Here is a 19443-nt window from a genome sequence, read left to right as displayed (position 1 = left end):
TCACTTCATTTGAAATCATCTTGCTTCCCTCACCGTACTTACTGAACAGCTTCAAAACTGCCAAAAAGTTAATTTCAACATTTCTTCATACAATAGGATTTTTGAGTTTGGAAAATTTGGTTCATTCTATTGAATACTAGTAGGAAAAAGTTGGAGTCATCTAGCTACTACTTAAAATCTTTTTGTTAATAAAGTCCTTGAATGGTAATGAGAACATATTTGCCCACTCCAAGTAGCACACACATTTCTGAGTTGTTTTTCCAATAGTTGCAGTGGATCTGAGTCACTAGAGCATTAGACAATCAGCATGTGTGTAACAGTTAGAATATGAGTGGGATTTATGATCAGGAGACCAGGGTTTGAATTTTATCTCAGATACTCACTAGATATGTGAGCCTGTTCAAACTAATTCTCATAATCTCAGTTTTCTCATCTATTAATGGGGATAAAAATACTTGAAGCAACTTTAAAGGGTTATTCTGAGGGAAGTGTTTTGTAAACCTTAGAAGTCTACAGGAATTTGAGTTATTATTTGGTAACTGACATCTTTGGAGAGAGCTAGGACTTGGCTGGATATCTCCTCTCTTCAGTTATCTATTTATAAATGGTTGGAGGGGAGAAGCCAAACAACAGTGTTTAGTATTTTCAGAACAGCAAACATACTTTGAAACCTCCTACTATGCCTGGGAATTTCTTAGAATAAGAAGTAGCACAGTGGTGGTTGGTAGATCTATACCTAGGTGTGAATTCTACCATGGTTACTTACTAGCATTAAGAGCACTTAAATTATATGAACTCAGTTTATTCACCCTAAATGATGATGATCTCTAGGGTTCTTTATCTACACTACACTTCTAGACTATGATGTTTCATACAAGGCAGTGGATGAGAAGGGAGGGAGATAACTAAATAGTGAAAGGAATTCACAAGGAAATTACTCTAAATTCTGGTTATTCCTTATAATAGATAGAAGAACATTCCAAAAAGCAAAATTTTCTAACTTAAGGTCTTCAAACCACTTCTCCCACCTGCACTAGCAGCAGTGCTACTCTGGGTTGTGCCTTAGAGGTTGAAGTATCTCCCTAGACTGTGCTCTACAGTCGGACTTGTCTTTCTCCTACTTCACGTGGATCAAAACTTACTAGTTCCATGTCCCATTCTTTTGGAGGTTTCCTGTGTGCTAGATTATTCCTCCTTGAGCTTTACTAATAAAAAACCTTCCAAGTAACATTTTTTGCATTTGAATAGATTTTTCTAGAGTCTAAATGCTTCAATTCAATGGAGTGAGTGGGAATTTCAGCCACCGCGAGTGTACTTTGAGGGGGCCAGTGGGTCATTGGGTGCTCATTCAGATTACATAGTTGGCTGTCTGCATAATCTATTGAGTTCAATCTTTCTGGGAGGGTTGACTCTAAGTTGAGTATCAAGTATAAGGAAAGAGAAGGGGGAAGGATCCCTCATTTCTACCTTAGTGGTGGGAGGGAAACGAGAAATGTGATATTCCATTGGCTGTAAGGAATCTTCCATACACATGTGGGTTTCACACACACTTTTCCACACCCCCAGCTATGTAAACCTCTGCTCATCACTTGAACCCTGAGGCCTCAGGCAGAACTGACTAGAAAATACCTGTCAATTGAACCCTGTTTAGCTCAGAGGGGAAATTCAGCATATTGGACTGCTGCTAAAATATGGGAAAATAACTAAAGATTCTGTCTTTATTCCACCTGTTACTTCCTAGTAAACAGGCACATGTATGAGTGCACAATCAAGTGATGATATTAATCTCTCTCCAAAAAAGTGTACATGCATAAGCACAGACCATATAGATGGTGTAAGCGCACAATTGACATCCCGACTTTCTACGCGTTGGCACACACCCCACACGCTCAGAGGGAAGTCCCCAAGTTGAGGATGCTGTGGGACCCCAAGGGTTAAGAACTGGGGCTCAAAGAATGCCCGTGCAATTTTCCAATGTCCAGGCCCAGCGGTGCAAAAAGGGGTGTGCCGTCCTCTGACAGCATCACTGAGCCTGCTACCTCCAGGGCTGGCTGCTGCTGCTGCCGCCGCCACCGCCGTCGCCTCCTGCCTAGTCCTTAAATGAAGGCAGAGAGGCGCAGGATAGTAGCAGTGGCGAAATGCCTGGAGCTGGCCGCGGGCTGCAGTGATGTTGCACTGGAATGAGGAAGTGGAGTGGAGAGGGGAGGGACCGAGAGCGGAGCTGCCTCCTGCCGCCGCAGCTCTGCTGCGAGGTGGAGCAGCAGCACATGGAGCTGGAGAGGACTGGGAGAGCTGTCTTCTGCCAGCCCCGGCCAAAGCAGGTACCGTACTCCGCGCAGCGCCGCCGCCGCCGCCGCCGCCGCTGCCGCCGCCGCTTCCGGAGCCTCCCCCGCAGGCAGGCGCTCGGCGGCCAGGGTCAGTGCCACTCTCCTGGGCAGCGCTCTCTTTTGTAGAGCTCCGTTTATCATGTGTCATTAATTGGGGTTTTTGTCTTCCTTTCTTTTTTTTTTCTTTTTCTTTTCTTTTCTTTTCTTTTTTTTTTCTTTTTCTTTCTTTCTTTCTTTCTTTCTTTCTTTCTTTTTTTTTTTTTTGTTTGGTGGGGTGGGGAAAAAACACCTGTTTGCGCGCTCGCGCTGCAGAAGAGTTTTCTTGTTATTGTTTTGTCCCTTACTAGTTAGGGGATCTGGCTTCAGTTTAGGACACAACTGGGGTTAGGAGACGAAGGAGGGTGTGTGTGTGTGCGTGTTTGGGGGGATGAGAAGGGATCAACTGATGTTTTCTACAGCCATCACGGTTTCTATTTTTTAAGACATTTGGAAACTCTCAGCCGGGGATGAGGGTACGGGTGTTACAAGCAGGCACTAGGAGAACTGCATGGAGAAATAAGAATAAAGGGAAGAGGAACTGTTTGCAACATGAAAGTTTGTAACTTTTTCAGAGAGCTGAACCGAAGTGCGCTAACTATTCACTTGAATTCCTTTGCATTTGCAGGACAAGTTTTGAGAGGCTTAGTAATCTTGTGGGGGCCATGGGGGGTAGGAGGGGAAAAGGGAGGCTCTGAGGATGGTCTTCTTTCTGCCTCGAGTTGAATTGACTTTCTTTGAAGGGTGCTCACTAAAGGGCTTGAGCCAGACACGCTACTTGCTGTGCAATCCAGTCCCAGCAAAGTGCGCAGGAGAGAGATAAAGAGGAAAAAAAAAGGGGGGGGGGGGCGAGAAGAAATAGGGAACAATGAGAGCTGAGCAATTTCAGGAAGTCATTGTGAAAGAAAGCTGGAAAGATTACAAAGTCTAAGTAAGCAGGTCATTATGGCAAGTAGATATTGCTACTCCAGACAGTCCCTTGTATTCTATTTGCTGCTTTAGAGAAGTTTATCCCAAGCAGAAAAGAAACTTGGGCAGCACCAGGGACAGGCCAGGAAAAGGGGGGAGAGGGGAGAATTCTTAAAAGTTCCAAGAGTGAAGTCAACCTATAGGGAGTAGGTTTATAGGGAGTAAATTCATAGTTTCGGGGAAATGGAGGTAAAATAAAATGAACAAAATAAAGATATCTATGATCTGGAAGGGGAGGAAATAACATATACCTCGTCAGGCTTTTGTAGCGCTCGCAAGTTCTTTTAAGAAGAAGCTCATAGATAAGTTTGCCCATTCTCATTTACAGGGAAGGGGAAGGATTCGTGTAGCTAATGAGGAAAGGCTGGGATGATTTTTAAAGAAAATATTAACTGACTGAATAGAGCAAGGTGTGTTGTAAAATGAAAGCGTTCGCATTTGTGAAAGCCAGTACGGGAGTTGTTTTTAGCTGGGAGGCAGATGCTCCTGTAGGCGCAAGCTGCCAGTTGAAAGACTGCTGGCTAGAGCAGAACAGAGCGCAGTTAGCATGAAGAAGGTGGTGCAGGATCTATTCCTATATAAAGAAATGCTTTTCTTTCCTTTAAAAAAAAAAAGAAAAAGAAAAAGAGGGGGGATAAGGAGGAGGGTAAGAGAGGTGCCTCCCATCTACCCTAGCATTTATAAAAACGAGTTTCTTTTATTATTTTTTGAGGAGGGAACATTTTGATAATCCTTTAAAATGATTTCAGATGGGCAGATTAAGCCCTGTAAAAGGAATTATCAAAGTTTTTTTAAAGTTACGTATGGCATTTTCTCTTTGATAATTGATATACCATCTGTGTACATGTATATGTCCATATTGTTTCTGTGTATTTATGTTTATACAAATAAGAAAACCAATACTTGTAATATTATTTGCTAGATTTTTAAAAGAAGTTCCCCAGAAAATTTGTGAGGAATCCTTTGTAGATGTGATATTTGCTTCCAATTTTAGGGGGTATAGATTATGATGTTTTCATTATATGCAGGTAACGGTTTTCCTGGGGATATAAACAAGAGTGGGTATCCAATAAAAGTGACATCAGTTCCATTTTCTTCTCTGTAACAGGTTAAGTGTGAGTAGCATTAAATGAGTATATGTTGCACACCATTTCTACACTGACCATCGTTATGATCATTTTTTGTGTTTTTTGCCAGTTACAGTTAAATCTAAGTTGATAACCTTAAAAAAAAAAAACTTTCTCTCATAGGCAAATACATCTACTAAGGGGGAAAAAGTGAATTATTGAAAATATTTAATATATGAAAAGTACATTGCAAATTTCCTGATGATCAATATAATGTTTTAACTCACATGTATCATCTTATTCAAAAAATATAAATAAATAACAGCTTAAAGGGAAGGTGCCCTTTCTTCCTGATTTTTGCTTCTTTATTAAGCAAACTCGGATATAAAGATAATTGTGCATACTTCCCCTAGGAAAAAAAAAAGAGTTCAATTAAAGGATGAGCCCGAATTCTTTTATAAGAATTTTGTAACCTCCTTGAAGTGAGAAAGCAGAAATTCCAGGTGTTTTTGGAACAGTACTGTTTGTTTCACTCAGTTTTTTTATTTTATATTAAACTATTTGTAATATAAAATGCATTATGTGATATTTTGGCATAAATAAAAGACTATATTTGAACAAAGGATGAAATCCATACAGACACATACATACACACATATATATGGCTCACTGTAGAGTACCATATATATTTCAAAGGAACACATATACCCCCACTTTTTTTGAAAAAATGCAAATAATGAATTTTGACACAGATAATTTTAAAGTGAAATTTACCAAGTTTTAACATTTTACATCAATTAAATAACTCCTTTATTCTTCCCCTCTCGTTCCAAGGTGATGGTTGAAGTACATAAAGAAAGGACAATTTAGAAACTTTTACTACCTGTTTTGTAGCTGACTAAAGTTCAGTCATCAACTTCCCCCCAATATTTGATGAATACTATAATGCATATCTCCAAATCTAAAGCGTTACTGGGTAATTCTTGTTAATGACTAACAGTTATCATTATTTCATAGGATAAAATCAAATTCACTAGACGAGGTACCAAAACAATTTTACCCTTTGAGAAATTTCTTGAAAAGAAGTTGTAAAATCAGGCTGACCTACCTAAGCATTTCAGTCTTCTAGAAAGCAAAATTAACATTTGTGATTTGATTGAAAAGAGGCTTAATTAACAGTGATTCCAAACAGAGCAGCTTTTTTTTTTTTTACTAACTCAATAATTGCATAAATTTAAAATCTTTGCTTTATGGATTACAGGTGTTATTATCATATAACTTTTTTTTGTTTGTGGGAGTTTTAATTTTTCTTGATTTGGATGAGGTATTTGCCATATCACCTCCCTAACAGAAATGATACCATATTATTTTTTCAACTGTCAGTTGAAGTAGAAAGGGGAAATATTGAGATTAGTTTGTTAAGTAGGCACCAAAAATGGATGATGTTATAACATACCTTATGTTAAGAAAGGCAGTTATAGTTAAATCTAAGTTGACAATCTTAAAAAAAAAAAAAAAAAACTTCTTCAAGGCAAATATACTTCTAAGAAAAAAAGTGAGTTATTGAAAATATTTAATGTATGAAAAGCGCATAGTAAATTACTTACTAAACAGACATTTAAAAGCAAAAATTTAAACTCAGAACTATTACACTCGTCAAGTGTTTGATGGATATTGTGTGTTCATCAGGTAACAATTGCTTTTTTTTTTTTTTACCAAGAAACTCCCCAAAAGAACTTAGTTTTAAATGGCATTCCTGACTTTGCCTTCCTGCTGTGATTTTACTTATTTTGAAGAAGTAAGCACTGTCTCTGTTGCTTAAATTCTAAATGAAATTGATGCATATGAACCCAAATCATAAAGGGACCACATTTAATCAGTCTTAGACTCATGTTGTTAAAGCACATTTCCTCTGAAAGAGAAAAATGAAAGCATTTTATTGGATTCTAACCTGTTTCCAATACATCATTAAAAAGATTTGTATCATAGACCTGTTCTGGAGTGCTATGCCTGTTTTTTAGAATATTCAAAAACTTTATATCTTCATAAGAGTTTTACAGTTATTTTAAAAATTAGTTGTTGTTTGTGTATTATGGCTATGTGATCCTGGCACTTTATAGGTAAAAACTTAAGCACAGATAACCCAAGTAAGGGGTGGTATTAAGTTTGTTTTTAAATCTTTGGACTTAAAACTCAGATTTGTTAGTATGTCGTAGAGAATAGTGGAAATGTTTCCAGGACTTTGTGCCTAGGAAAACAAAGAGGCAATCATTTTTTTTTTAATTAGGATTTCTGATCAATAGTGTTTCTAAATTATGCAAAAGATAAGTTATACATGGTATATGTAAAAACTAAACTGTGAAACTCAGGAAGCTAGATGAGAGCCCAGATTCCTGTCATTGACTATGTTATCAAAACATTGATTTCACTATTTTTTTTTTAACTGGCTTAATTTTGTTGTGTGTGTGTGTGTGTGTTTGTACAGGTTTGTACAAGTAAATTCAGCAATATTGTGGCTTCTCTTCAAAAAACAATCACTTCTCAACTTTGCTTACTCTTCTGTAAAATGGGAATAAGTTTCTTACAAAAAGAGTCAGATATCTTGATTGTCAATGTGTGCCATATCATTCATTCTTTTTATATAATATTTGAAACTCATCATCTTTTGGATTGGTATTCAGCAGGTATTTAACACAGGAAATTTAAATATTTGCAATGAAGTGTTATTTATTCCAAACAAAATATGTGAGTGGAAATTATCTAGAATTCTGTGCCGATTTTAATGTAAGATCTAAGGGAAACAAATGGGCATACCCTATGACTGGCCATTAAAGTAAGTACTTTTTAGTTCACTTTTTTAAAAAAATTGTCTTAAATAGCTAGCAATCTTTCTTTGGGTCACATCAATGAAATGGTATCATAAATCATGTCGTGTTAAAGTTGAAAACCTAAAATCTGACATTTATCCATTTTATTTATGCATGGTCTTTCATGGGATAATCAGGGGCTTGCCACTTCTTTCTTTTATTATCGTTTTTAATTTGCTTTTGACGCTGAAGTTTCCTTGAATGAAAATACTTGACTCTAAGGTCCAACAAATCAAAATCTAAATAGTTTTTTTAAATCCACTGTGTTTAGGGGACAGAAGGAAAGGTCTTGTCCTATCAGGGTTCCCAAAAGCAGCCATCTTTTCTTCAGTTGGCTCTCTGGTCCAACGAATCAGAATCCAAATAGTTTTTTGAACCATTGTGTTTAGGGGTTAGAAGGAATGGTCTTGTCCTATCACTGTTTCAAAAAGCAGCCACTTTTTTTTACAAGTGTAAGCTATTAATATATAGTAAATTGGTCCACACTATTCTGTACCCCTAGCTGAATGTGAAGACATCAGTGGAAACTTGAGGAGGTGTCTCTGGCAGGCTCTGTCTAATGCTGTTCACCTCTCTGAGATATGTTAGTGATGGGTTTGAATGTGCATCGTAGATTTGTCTCCATTACTAAATCTTTGAAGATCTTCAGTCATGAGAGAAATACAATTCACCCTGACCTCTGATAGGTGCACATTTCACTGGTGAGTGCAGCACTGTTTCTTTGCTATGGTAAATACTCCTTTTGTTTTTTTCTTGGTATAACATTCTAGGAAGGGGGTCTCTTTGCTCACAGAGTGTCTTCATTTGCCCATGTCTGCCTCGTGTCAGTAGATTCAATTTCGTAGAGGCGTAGCTTTAGCATGATGGAGTATATCATTATATTTCAGTTTCATGTGGTGCCTTCTGGGTTGTCCCCTTGCCCCACCTTCTGATACCTAATGGAAAGGTGGCCACAGGTTTGCAGAGTTGGAGAGTTTAATGAATTGCCAAAGTGAGGCCCTCATTAAGGAAAAGTCCATTCTTCATTGTTCCTCATTCAAGTGTGCAAAGGTTCATTTTTCTTTAGGGATACATTCACTTTCTAAAGGGAAATCTGACAATTTGTAGTCTCTCTTTTTAATTTCATGAAAATCAACGTAATCATAATATATAATCAGTTGTAAATGTAAGAAATCAGTCACTTATAAAAGTACAATGTGGCACATGGTCTGAAGTAGTTCAGTTTTTTCCTGGTTGTCCTTGCCACTTTCATAGTGTATATTGAAACAACCAAGAATTCAACACAGTAAAATTTCATATCATGATATATCTCGTTGGTCCCATTTAGAGAAGGTGACATGAGAATTTGGATTTAGGATTTAGGACATGTTCTCAGTTTGGGATGCTGGAAAAATAAACTAATCATTTCAGTCACAGAAGTACATTCCTTGTAAAAACAGGGATTTGATAAGAATTTTGATTTAGTTTTGGCTAATTTGTTTGGTTGATAACTCTTGGACTTAAAACTAGTTTTTCAAAAGGCAAAACTGAAAGAGTAAAAACTGAGTATAAAAGACAGCACCTCTTGAAACTTAATGGAAAAATGTTGAATTCAGAAATCTTTAGGAGAAATGAAAATGAGGAATTGATCTTTCTTAAACTTACTTCTGAAGCACTCTAAAATTCCCTCCAGTGCTTTTAATGGAAACTAGAGAGAGGCAGCCGTCCCCTAGTGTGATTCCCTACTTTTAGACTAAACAAGTGACCTTTTCCTTGGTATTCGTGGTGAGTTCTGTGATGGGGAGGAAATTAAAGTGGAATTAAAAGAGTCTCAAAGTAGAAACACATTGATAAAAATTGTGAAATCCACTTTTTATAATAATAAAGTTAATCATCCCTGGCTTGTTGAGAGATTGAATACTTAATTGCTATTTTCTTATTAAACTGGCTTGGAAATTTCTGGTACTTTTCTGCAAGTGCTTTTTCCCCATTCAACATGGAGTTGTATAACATAATGTTTACCTGAATCAGATGTGATTTGATCACACATATTAACAAAGCATATCATTTTTTATAAAAGAAAATATGTTTTGCTATGCTAGAGAAATTGAAAATCTGACATTGCAAATAAATGATTTAAAATTATTTAATGGATGTAAAGTAATCCATTTGTAAGATTAGGGGGAAAGGTGCTTTCTTGTTTTGTGCTCTTTGATAGAAAAAGAAAAGTTTCAAGTGGCTAAATGAAAAGATCCCAGTTATTCCAATCATTACTGAAAACTGGAACCTCACTCCTATAAGAACATACCCAGTCATTTTTAGGGAAGTTTAGAGCAGCAAGATCCTAAATAGCAAAATCTGATAGATTCTAATTCCAGCCAAGTCTTCCGTCTCTTCAGCTCTAACTTTTATATGAACCAGAAAAGTGAGGGTGAACATCTCCTTGAGCTCAGTCTTGTGGGGAATATCAGTGAAAATAAAAACTCTTTGTTGCCCAGAGTTCCATTAGTGTATCTATCATTGAAATATTCTACTTGTTTTGTTGTTTTCCCATAAAAAAAAGAATGAAGTTAAAATTTGGAATTAGATGGCTAATTTGAGAAGGTAAACAGTGGACACTTTTTGTCTGACTATTTTAGGTTCTTTGACTTCAGGGCATCTGGTTGGTGCAACAAATAAGTGCTGGGCCTGAAATCACTAACAAATTCAGATTTACTTATTAGCACTGTGATTTTGGGCAAGTGATGTAGTCTGTCTCAGTTTCTAAAAATATAAAATAGGAATAACAATAGACTTATTATGATAATAAAATTAAAGTAATAGTTATGAAGTACTTTGCAAAATTTAAAATGCTATACAAATTCTAGTTATTGGCTTTTCAGTCAGAGCCAATACTTTGTGACCCCATTTGGGGTTTTGTTGGCAAAGATACTGGAGTAGTTTATGATTTCCTTCTTCAAGTTGTTTTTGCTGTTGTTATTATTATAATAAAAGAGTCACATTAACCCTTTAGTAACCAAATCTTTACTTCACCTTTCTTTGTTAAAAACATCATTTAAGACTCCATTTTGCTTCGATCCTTTCAAAGTTTAGAAGTACAAGGTAAATTTTTGAAGGCCTATTAAAATGTGATTGAAGTAATTCAATCTTTGTAGTACTATTTTACAAAATAAAAAACATCTGCAAAACATGAATGCAATTAGTCAAAAACTTTTTTCTGTCTTCATTAAATTAAAAAGGTAGCCCATATAGTTCATAACTTATAGATTTTGTACTCAGCTCAATATTTGGTTCCTCTAGAAAGTACTTTGATTCCTAATCTCTCCCCCAACTCCCACTTTGTTCCTTAACTTTCAAACTTATGTATGTATCAAATATGTTGAATATGTTTCTAGTTATTCATACTATTATGTTACATCTCCCTCCCAGTGGAAGGGAGAATGATATAAAATAATGGAGAATCCCAATATCATTTTTGGTAGCTTTAGCTTCATTCAGACTCACATGCACTCAATCACAGGAAACTAACCTAAATCTACTTCATGTCAACTCTAATTGCATTTAGTTAGGAAACTAGGAGAAGAGATCAGAGGCTCCCATGGATAGCTGGAAAGTGAATAATACCTTGTAGTGTTTTTAGTAGAAAGTAAATAGGACTTGGGGTTATGAAAAATTGTTTCTAGTCACAGCTTTATCACTAACTAAAAATTTTGAACAAAACACTTAACCTGTCTCATTTTTTTTTGGCATACAAAATGAAGATTAGGTTAGGAAAACCCTGTCCAACTATAAAGTCTAAGTTTATTGTGTTTATTAATTTATAATATTGTCATCCCAAACTCTGTTTGTATTTAGCTTCTATTTTTCTTTTCTTTCTTTTTTCTTCTGGTGAGGCAATTCGGGTTATGTGACTTATCCAGTCACAAAGCTAATGAGCAATAAGTGTCAGCTCAGAATTCAGGTCCTTCTGACTTCAAGGCTGGTGCTCCATCTAATGTGCCCTCTAGCTAATTCTAGTTTATATTTTTATAATATTTTAGAGGACACAAGGCACTATGATATATGTAAGCATATCCCCAGCCTTGGAATCAGGAAGACCTAGATTAAAGTCCTGTCTCTGATAAATACTAGCTGGGTAATCATGGACAAGTTGCTTAACTTTTTGGTGCAATTCTCACAACACTATAAGTTAAAGACCTATAGATCTATATAAGTACAGAGAGTTTCCACACTTAAAGGTCCCCACTGATGAAATCATTGGTCTGGACTCATTTTTTCCACAAAGATTGTAGAGAGCATGAATTATATCTGACCTCTATAGCAATAAGTTGATCACATTACATTGAGACTCACCTCTGTTTAGCAACTCACCACTAATTGTAAACTAGAGATCAGGGATAATGTCTAATCACATTATATAAATCTTACATCTCCTAATACAATAGATCCAATAGGTACTCAGTAACTTTATTGATACTGAAAAATGCATACTGATATATAGATTTTTAAAGTAAATGTATATGTGTATAAGTATGAAATTTTCACTTAATTTTAAAAATAATGTTTCCAAAAGAATGTGACAAAATTTATCATGTCTATGTAAATCAGTAATTTTTTTTTAATTTTTCAGAAACAGTTTCTTAAAATTTAACAGGTCTTAGGAGCCTATGAAAAGATGTAATCATAATTAGATGCTTTATTTATATGTTCTGAACCTGTGTTCATTTTTTTTTCATTTTGTAGATTCTAGTTTCATGTAAAAATCCCTTTGTATTATGACATCTCTGCTACAGAGAAAGAAAAAAACAATGTATTCTTTGTGCTAGCATATTACTTTGTAGGGTACAATGCCTTTGTGAATGTTGTTTAGTATCTCTTTTTTAAAAAAGATTTGGAAATTATATATCTGTGGAAATATTTCCCAGTGAGGACTTCTTTTTATGTAGCTTAATAAAGGTATTCCAATGCATGTATTCGTTTTGCTTTATTGGTTATCTATATAAATCACTATTTATTTGGCAAGAAAGTGTTTGGAAGGGCTTACCTTAATGTACCTGCCTTTTCTTGATCATTTGGCCTTCTTTTTGAGGGGTATTTTATAACTCTTGTGCATGTGTATAGCTCCCTTTAAATTCATTAGGAAAATAAGAAAGGAAACAATTTCTACTTTGATTAAAATGATTGACAGAAGGGTAGAAAACTGATTTGAATTTGGGGAAATTACCAAGAATTTATCGTTTATTGCTGAATAAAAGAATGCTCAAGGTAATGTAAGCCAGTTATCTAGAAGGATTTTGAACAGGTATAGGACCATTAAAATTGTTGACATTTTAATAAAATTTTTGCTTTCAAAGTGTTTTGCCAGCTCCAGTTAATAATCCTCACCACAGACCAGTAAAATAATCCAGGTATTGTTATTGCCATATTCCAGAGGGGAAATAGGTTCAGTGAGGTTCAGTGTTAAGCATCTAGTATCAGACATGGGTATTCAACTGACTGGAGCTCAGCAGTCTATGTAATGTCATGTTACTAACTGTCGTAATGAAGCCATTTTGTAAAAATTTCTAATGCCATCATGTTTTTTTAAGCTTTTTATTTTCAAAACATATGCATGGATAATTTTTCAATATTGACCTTTGCATAACTTTGTGTTTCAGATTTTCCCTTCTTTCCCCCCACCTCCTCCTCTAGATGACAAGCAATCTAATATATGTTATACATGTTAAAATATATGCTAAATCCAATATGTCCAAACATTTATACAATTCTCTTGATGCACAAGAAAGATCATATCAAAGAAAAGTAAATAAGTAAGAAAAGAAAATGTAAGCGAACAACAACAAAAAGAGTGAAAATGTTATGTTGTGATCAACATTCAGTTCCCACGGTTCTCTCTCTAGGTATAGATGGCTCTCTTCATCACAAGATCATTGGAATTTAATGCCATAGTTTCTGGTCTGGAAACTTATTTTTTGCGAGTAAATGAGTTCTCTCTCTAGTTCACTTTTAAAACGGGTTACTGTTTGATCATTTTCAATTTCTTCTTTACCAAATAGCCATTTAAACAATGATTTTGAACCATATTTCCAGAAAATTTCAGCAATTCCTTTTGGATCTTCTTTTCACAAATCATTTCATTATATCATTTCACACTCATAGAATTTTTTTAAGACAATGCAAAATTATGTGTTTGAAATTGTATGCCCCCCAAAAGAAAGCCAAATGATAAACTGTGTCCCCTGAATAACCCATTTCCAGTTTTCAATACTTCATTTCAATCTGGAAAGAAAATGTAACTAGTTAAATGGAATTATTTACTTTCCAATTCAATTCTTGTTTTCAGTGTTCCTACTAGTTAGTAATGCTTTGAAAAATAAGAGTAAAAATAGGAAAACTAGAAGCTATCAGAAAATTCAAAACAATTAGAAATGAAACAGGACTATACGGTTTTAAGTATTGTAAGAATCTTTTGGTTAATCAAAAAAAACTGATGTGGGGTTCTTTTCTAGATGCCATGGATCTGCACAGGATCTGACAACTCTTTTTCCCCAAATATATAATTCATGATGTTATGGGAGATCTGCAGAAAGAATATTTACCATTAGCATAAAGAAGAGAAAACTTGTTCAGTTACAAAAATAATGACGTTTTATTGAAGAAGTCTGGGTTTCAAGATACTACAAATAGATTATATTATTGTTGTTATCAGCACCTCTCAAAGAAGCATGGGATTTATGAGAAATTTTTTCCAAATTTCATTCAAATGTAATTATGTCAAAGGAAAATATCAATTAGTAGATAATGGAAGAAGTATAATAATTATTTATATATATATATATATATTATAGTACATTAAGATTTGCAGAGCCTTTAGATAAGCTTTCTTAATTTGATCCCCACAACAACCCTATAAAGTGCCACAAATATGATTAACCCCATTTTATGGACAACAAAACTCAAATTAGAGAGAGAAAAAACCTGGTCCAGGATCAATATATAAGTTAAGATTTGAACTCGGGTCTTCCTGATTCCAAGATTATTCTATTCTGCACCCTAGGCCTTGCTACCTATGAAATGTCTTGACTTAACAGTACTTCTCAAATTGGAACTATTTCTTGTTAGCATTGCTATTTCCAGACAATGAATACAGTAATTATAAGTGATCTCTATTTCTCATTAAAAACAACTGGGTTAAACCTCTATTGGATAATATTTGATTGAGCACCATTTATGTTATCTTGAAAATTTAACTGTATTTCAATTTAGTTCATTTCAACAAACTCTGAGCTTGCTATGTGCAAGGTACTTTTTTGGAGTTTTCAGTCATCAGATTGTGAGCTCTTGGAGGGTAGGGATTTTCTTTTGCCTCTTTTTTGTATCTTCAGTATTTAGCACAGTGCCTGGAACATAGGTTTTTAATAAATATTTATTGATTTATTAATTGATAAGATGAAAGAATAGTCTCAGCTTTTAGTGAGCTAATAATACTCTTGAAGAACAATAAGTTAAATGCAGAAATAACTGATAAAAATTATAATTTAAATAAATGAGAGGCCTCATCATAAGTTATGAGAGTAGGGAGAAGTCATTTATAGCTATGTGTTTTGAAGTTGGGCAGATGATGAGAAAAGACTTCTTGAAAGAACCTGAAAAGCAACTTGGGGGAAGGGAAGGCTATTTAACATAAGAATATAGGGACAGAAAACATTCTAGGCATGGGAATCAATGTACCAGGGGCTGGAGAGCAGCAAATCAAGACATAATGTAGAGTGCATTTCTTATATAAAATTTTCTACAATTCAGAGGTTTTTTTTGTCCCCTTCTGTTAAAAACAAATTTATTATTATTGCAAAGTGGATATTTTAAATAGATTTCTATCAGGAAGATTAGCAATTCATGGTTGAGGAAGAGAGTAAGCAGAAGTCTAAAGAAAGTAATAAGAAGCATTGTCCTGTGTTCCAGTTTCAGCTTTCGACAATGTCAAGTCCCATTCTAAGGAAATTCTCAGTCCCATGAATGTGTGCACAATGGATGGAGTTGTGTTTTGACAATAGTGGGATTGGGGTGGCTTTCCTAGCGAGGTGTTTCAGGGAAATGCAATTTGACCCGGTTCGAATGTTCACTATCAATGAAGTTTCTTTGGTCTGTTATGAGTTATTTGAGAGAAGAGAATGTTGTTCTTGTTTTGTTTTGTTTTTGTCATTCTTATATCCTAGCTGCTTGACAAAGGATCTAACAAATAGTAAATTCTTGGTAAGGATTAGCTGATTGATTAACTTACTGATGTTTTCAAGTATATAAAAAGAACATAAGGAAAAACTGTCTTGGCTTTGATCTTAGAGTCAAAAAAAAAATACTCAGGAATATTGAATATGCCTAGCTCTTCGCAATTCTAGTCTTTTATAAGATATAGAAAGGAAGAGAGTTTTCAGAATTCTTATTGAATCTAAAGCAATCCTGAATAAAAAGAGAGTTAGAATAATGGTTGAGACATCAATATCAAAGATCATTCCACTGACACTGGGACTCTAGTGATTTTCACATTTCATTTATATTTATGGTTCTTCCTGTTTCTTCATTGTTCTTCCTCTTCCCTCTCCTTTTCTTTAAGCCTCCAAGTTAAATGAGTAAAATTAAAAACAACACGAATAGAAGTATTTCTACTTCAAACATTTAATTAGTAAAAATAAGTTTATTCTGAATTAATCAAAAGAAAATAGTCACAGTTGAGACATTTGTCTTCCATTGACAGTTTCTGCAGTTTATGATCAATCACTAAACTCTGAATCTATTTCTCCTTATATAGTGGGGGTTACTGCCTTACCTCATAAAAGTAATAAAGGGCTTCATATTCCCTCTCACCATTGGATTGTAAACTTCTAGACAGCAGACATTCTTTCTGCTTTTCTTTGTATCTCCAGCGTTTAGAACATTGTCTGGTACATAATAAGCATTTTAACAAATGTTTGTTGACTAAAAATATCAAAGATAAAAGTATGCTCATTAACATTATTTATGAATTCTCCCAAAATTTTATTGTCATTTTAAGCCATTTCGTTAAAATTCTCTGTAGAAAGAAAGGAATTTAAAGGATTCCTTTGTCTCATTAGTTTCTTGAGATAGTATTTTTCTTTAAATCCTGTTCTGGATTTTTTAGCAGAACCATGTAAATTTAGAATTGTAGTTTCTCCTTAATAATCTGTAATTATTTTTAACTTCTCCTACTATATATAATATTTAATAAATTCTAGATCTTTCTCAGAGTGTCCAACAAGGTGCCTAAACATAGTCAGAAAGTGTTGAGAAAATATTTGTCACAATCAATCGACTACCTTTTTACAGCATGAGAATTTCCTTTAAACAGAACATAGTTTCTTCCCCCTGAAGACTTCTTTCACTATCTTTACCCAAATCAAAACTCTAATTACTGCTTTTTCAGCAAAAAGAAAAGGAAAAAAAGATGCAAATTTGGAGTTTGGGGAAAATTTAGGGGAAATGAAAATGCATTCCCTGTGTGACATCAGATTAAGCTGGATTCAACTTACACAAGAAACAAAAATGAGCATGGAGTGATTTCCCAGAGACGAGTTTATCGACACTTTTGGTGGTTGAATTTAGAAAAGAAACAAAGCCAAATATATATGTGTGTATATATATATATATACACACACATACATATATTTATTTATTTATTCATAGACTGTAGTTACCATTGTGGATACAATATAGCATACAGTACTGATCCTAGTACTTTAGTTGTTTTTTGAATATTGGTTCTATTTTTTTCACAGATCCATCCATGTTTTGTTTTTGTTTTTTTGGATTTTTTTGTTTTTTGTTTTTTGTTTTTTACCAATCATGTCATAATAAATGACCTGCATTTGTAAAATAAAAAATGCCCAATTGGAAGGGAGTAATGTTCATTATACTCAATCTTGCTTCTATCTAAGCACCCCAACTGTTATCTTAGCAAGTGGACTTATGAGGTCAAACCTCATTCTTTAAAACAAAAGACAAAAACTTCAAGACACTATCTGGATTATGTGTTGAAGAAAGTTTGTACATATTGGTATATGGATGCTTAATAAATATTTGAAGAATGAAACTGATGCCATTTGAAATAAAGGTGACATTGGGGCTTTAGGAAATTTTCTTTTTGTTGATTTTCATTGTGATTTTTTGGGGAGGGAGTAAGAGATTGAAAAGCTTGGTGAGTGGGTGTGTCTTGTCCTGCAACATTGATGCAATTAAAATGATGATATTCTGAGATCAAATGATAATATATTACAATAAGCCTGTGCTTTGCAAAAATAGCTTTTCTTCAGAGAAGGTAAGAGCTCAGAACTCCTCAGGGAAAGCATGTTAACGCTGCATAGAAGCTTCAGATGAAGAATTTTCTGTTTTATTTTAATCTACAACTTTATAATTTAGTATTAAGAGGAGCATTAAAAAAAAAAAAGCAGAGCTCCTTGAGACTTTTAAAAGATTGTTTTTGTATGATTATACTATGAGCTTTGTTCTTCCAGCTTGCCTATGGTGGGATGGCTCACTCAATTGGAGTGCTGTGATCATGAAGCCAAGGTCATGGGCTTAATAAAACTTAATGCCTCTCCATATGAAGCATTTAGCTTTGCTCTGTTCCATGGTTGCAAATTGTACTTTTAGGTGTATATAGAGCATGAGCTGAGTATGCTGGCATACTTGAAAGCAAGCAATAACATTGCCTTTCTTTCCCCAACCCCCATTCCCCTGATACCTGGCTTATGTTCTGGTACACCTGAGATTATATCCCAAACTCCAGTTCTTTTTTGTTAGATTGGACTGAGAACAAAGATAAAATGATTGGGTGTAAATACATCACTACTGTAGATAATAATGCTGCCTGAAGCATATGGTCTACTGTCTTCTGAATAAATGAGGAACAACATTTTTATCCTTTAAACCATTCAACAAATATTTATTGACTTGCTATGTGTCTTGTACTGTACAAGGTATTGTGGCAAATAGGGAAGATGTGGAACATTTTGTACCTCCCTAATTGCAAGAGAATTAGGCCAAACAGAACATCCACCAGTTTGAAGGGTTTTTTTTTTTAAATAAAAATAGGCCATCAGCCTTAAATCTAATCATCTGTGATAAAGAAATAGGTGACAGAGAAGCAAGCGGACTCATAGCCAACAATTAGACTCAGCATTTATTGGTAAGGGACCGTTTCCCCTCAAAGGTTACTTGAGTTGTCAACAAAACATGAGATTTCTCTGAGATTGTCTTCTGCTGGTCATGCATTTATTATCCAAGTAGCTTCCACTAGATGTCAAATACCATAGGCACGGGAGACCTTCAAATTGTAGGCCAGGAGTCCAAGTGAAAACTTTTATTTCTACTCCCACTGACCCTTAGTATTTCTTTCCCTGATGTTTATGGTGGCTTGAATCTCCTTCTATGAGGCCTTAAGTATTGCAACAGAGGGATAGCAGCTTCCCAATATTTGTCACCCATCCAAGGAGCCAGCCATCTGTCAGCAAAACAGGAAGACTGGGTTCCTTTTCTCTCCTGGGTTTGTTTCGCTATTTTAGGGAGCTTCACTTCTCCCTACATTGAAGAGCTGGTGGGGTCTGAAGCAAGGGCTCCTGAAAGAGTGAGGGACAAAGACTGAAGCTGCTATTTTTTTGCCCATCTGCCACGGCTTGAGGTGTATTCATTATTAATGGAGGTAGTGCAGTTGCTGCTCAGATATGCAGCCCTGCCTGCGTAAATGAGACATTCTTCAGCAAATTGCTTCGTTTTTTGATTGCTGATTGTACGCGTGTCACCAAGCTGACTCAAGGTTCATCGATGCATGCTCAGTAAATTAGAAAGAACATAACTATGGATCAGCCAAGAGAATGAATTCTGTGCCTACAATGACCCAGGGCCATTTAATTTTCTGCTTAATTTTGTTGCAGTCAGTTTGCATTTTGGGTTATTATGCAGTAGGAAATTAACAATAAATAACAAATTTGGTCCTCCTGTGCTTGTAATGATATTTTTATAAATCTTTGTAATGCTGTTTTTAAAAGCATCAAGGTCTGTGCCAGTCTGATACCCCAGCAAGTATTTGAAGAGGGAAATAAAGAGAAAAATACATTATTCCTGCCAGATAACCTTGTTGTTAAATAGCCAAGATTTTCCTTCTTTCTCCTTCTTTCTTTTTATTAG

The 19443-nt window shown here is 35.0% G+C and overlaps 1 protein-coding gene across 13 annotated transcripts in view; it reads left to right on the top strand.

Annotated features, from left to right (window-relative positions):
- The first annotated feature begins 1936 nt into the window (after positions 1 to 1936).
- IKZF1 (IKAROS family zinc finger 1) overlaps positions 1937 to 19443 on the top strand; it is a 132597-nt gene continuing 115090 nt past the window's right edge. For 3 of the 13 annotated variants that reach the window (XM_051984297.1, XM_051984270.1, XM_051984245.1), the window contains exon 1: positions 1940 to 2321. In XM_051984297.1, the coding sequence (XP_051840257.1) occupies positions 2168 to 2321 (154 nt within the window). In that variant the 5' untranslated portion in view covers positions 1940 to 2167. Of the gene's footprint in view, positions 2416 to 19443 lie in introns of all 13 variants that reach the window. The other 10 variants (XM_051984262.1, XM_051984239.1, XM_051984279.1 and 7 more) reach the window with 7 other exon arrangements.

This window comes from Antechinus flavipes, chromosome 1 (assembly GCF_016432865.1).
Source record: "Antechinus flavipes isolate AdamAnt ecotype Samford, QLD, Australia chromosome 1, AdamAnt_v2, whole genome shotgun sequence".
Lineage (NCBI taxonomy): Eukaryota > Metazoa > Chordata > Mammalia > Dasyuromorphia > Dasyuridae > Antechinus > Antechinus flavipes.
This window is presented reverse-complemented; position numbering and strand designations above follow the sequence as displayed.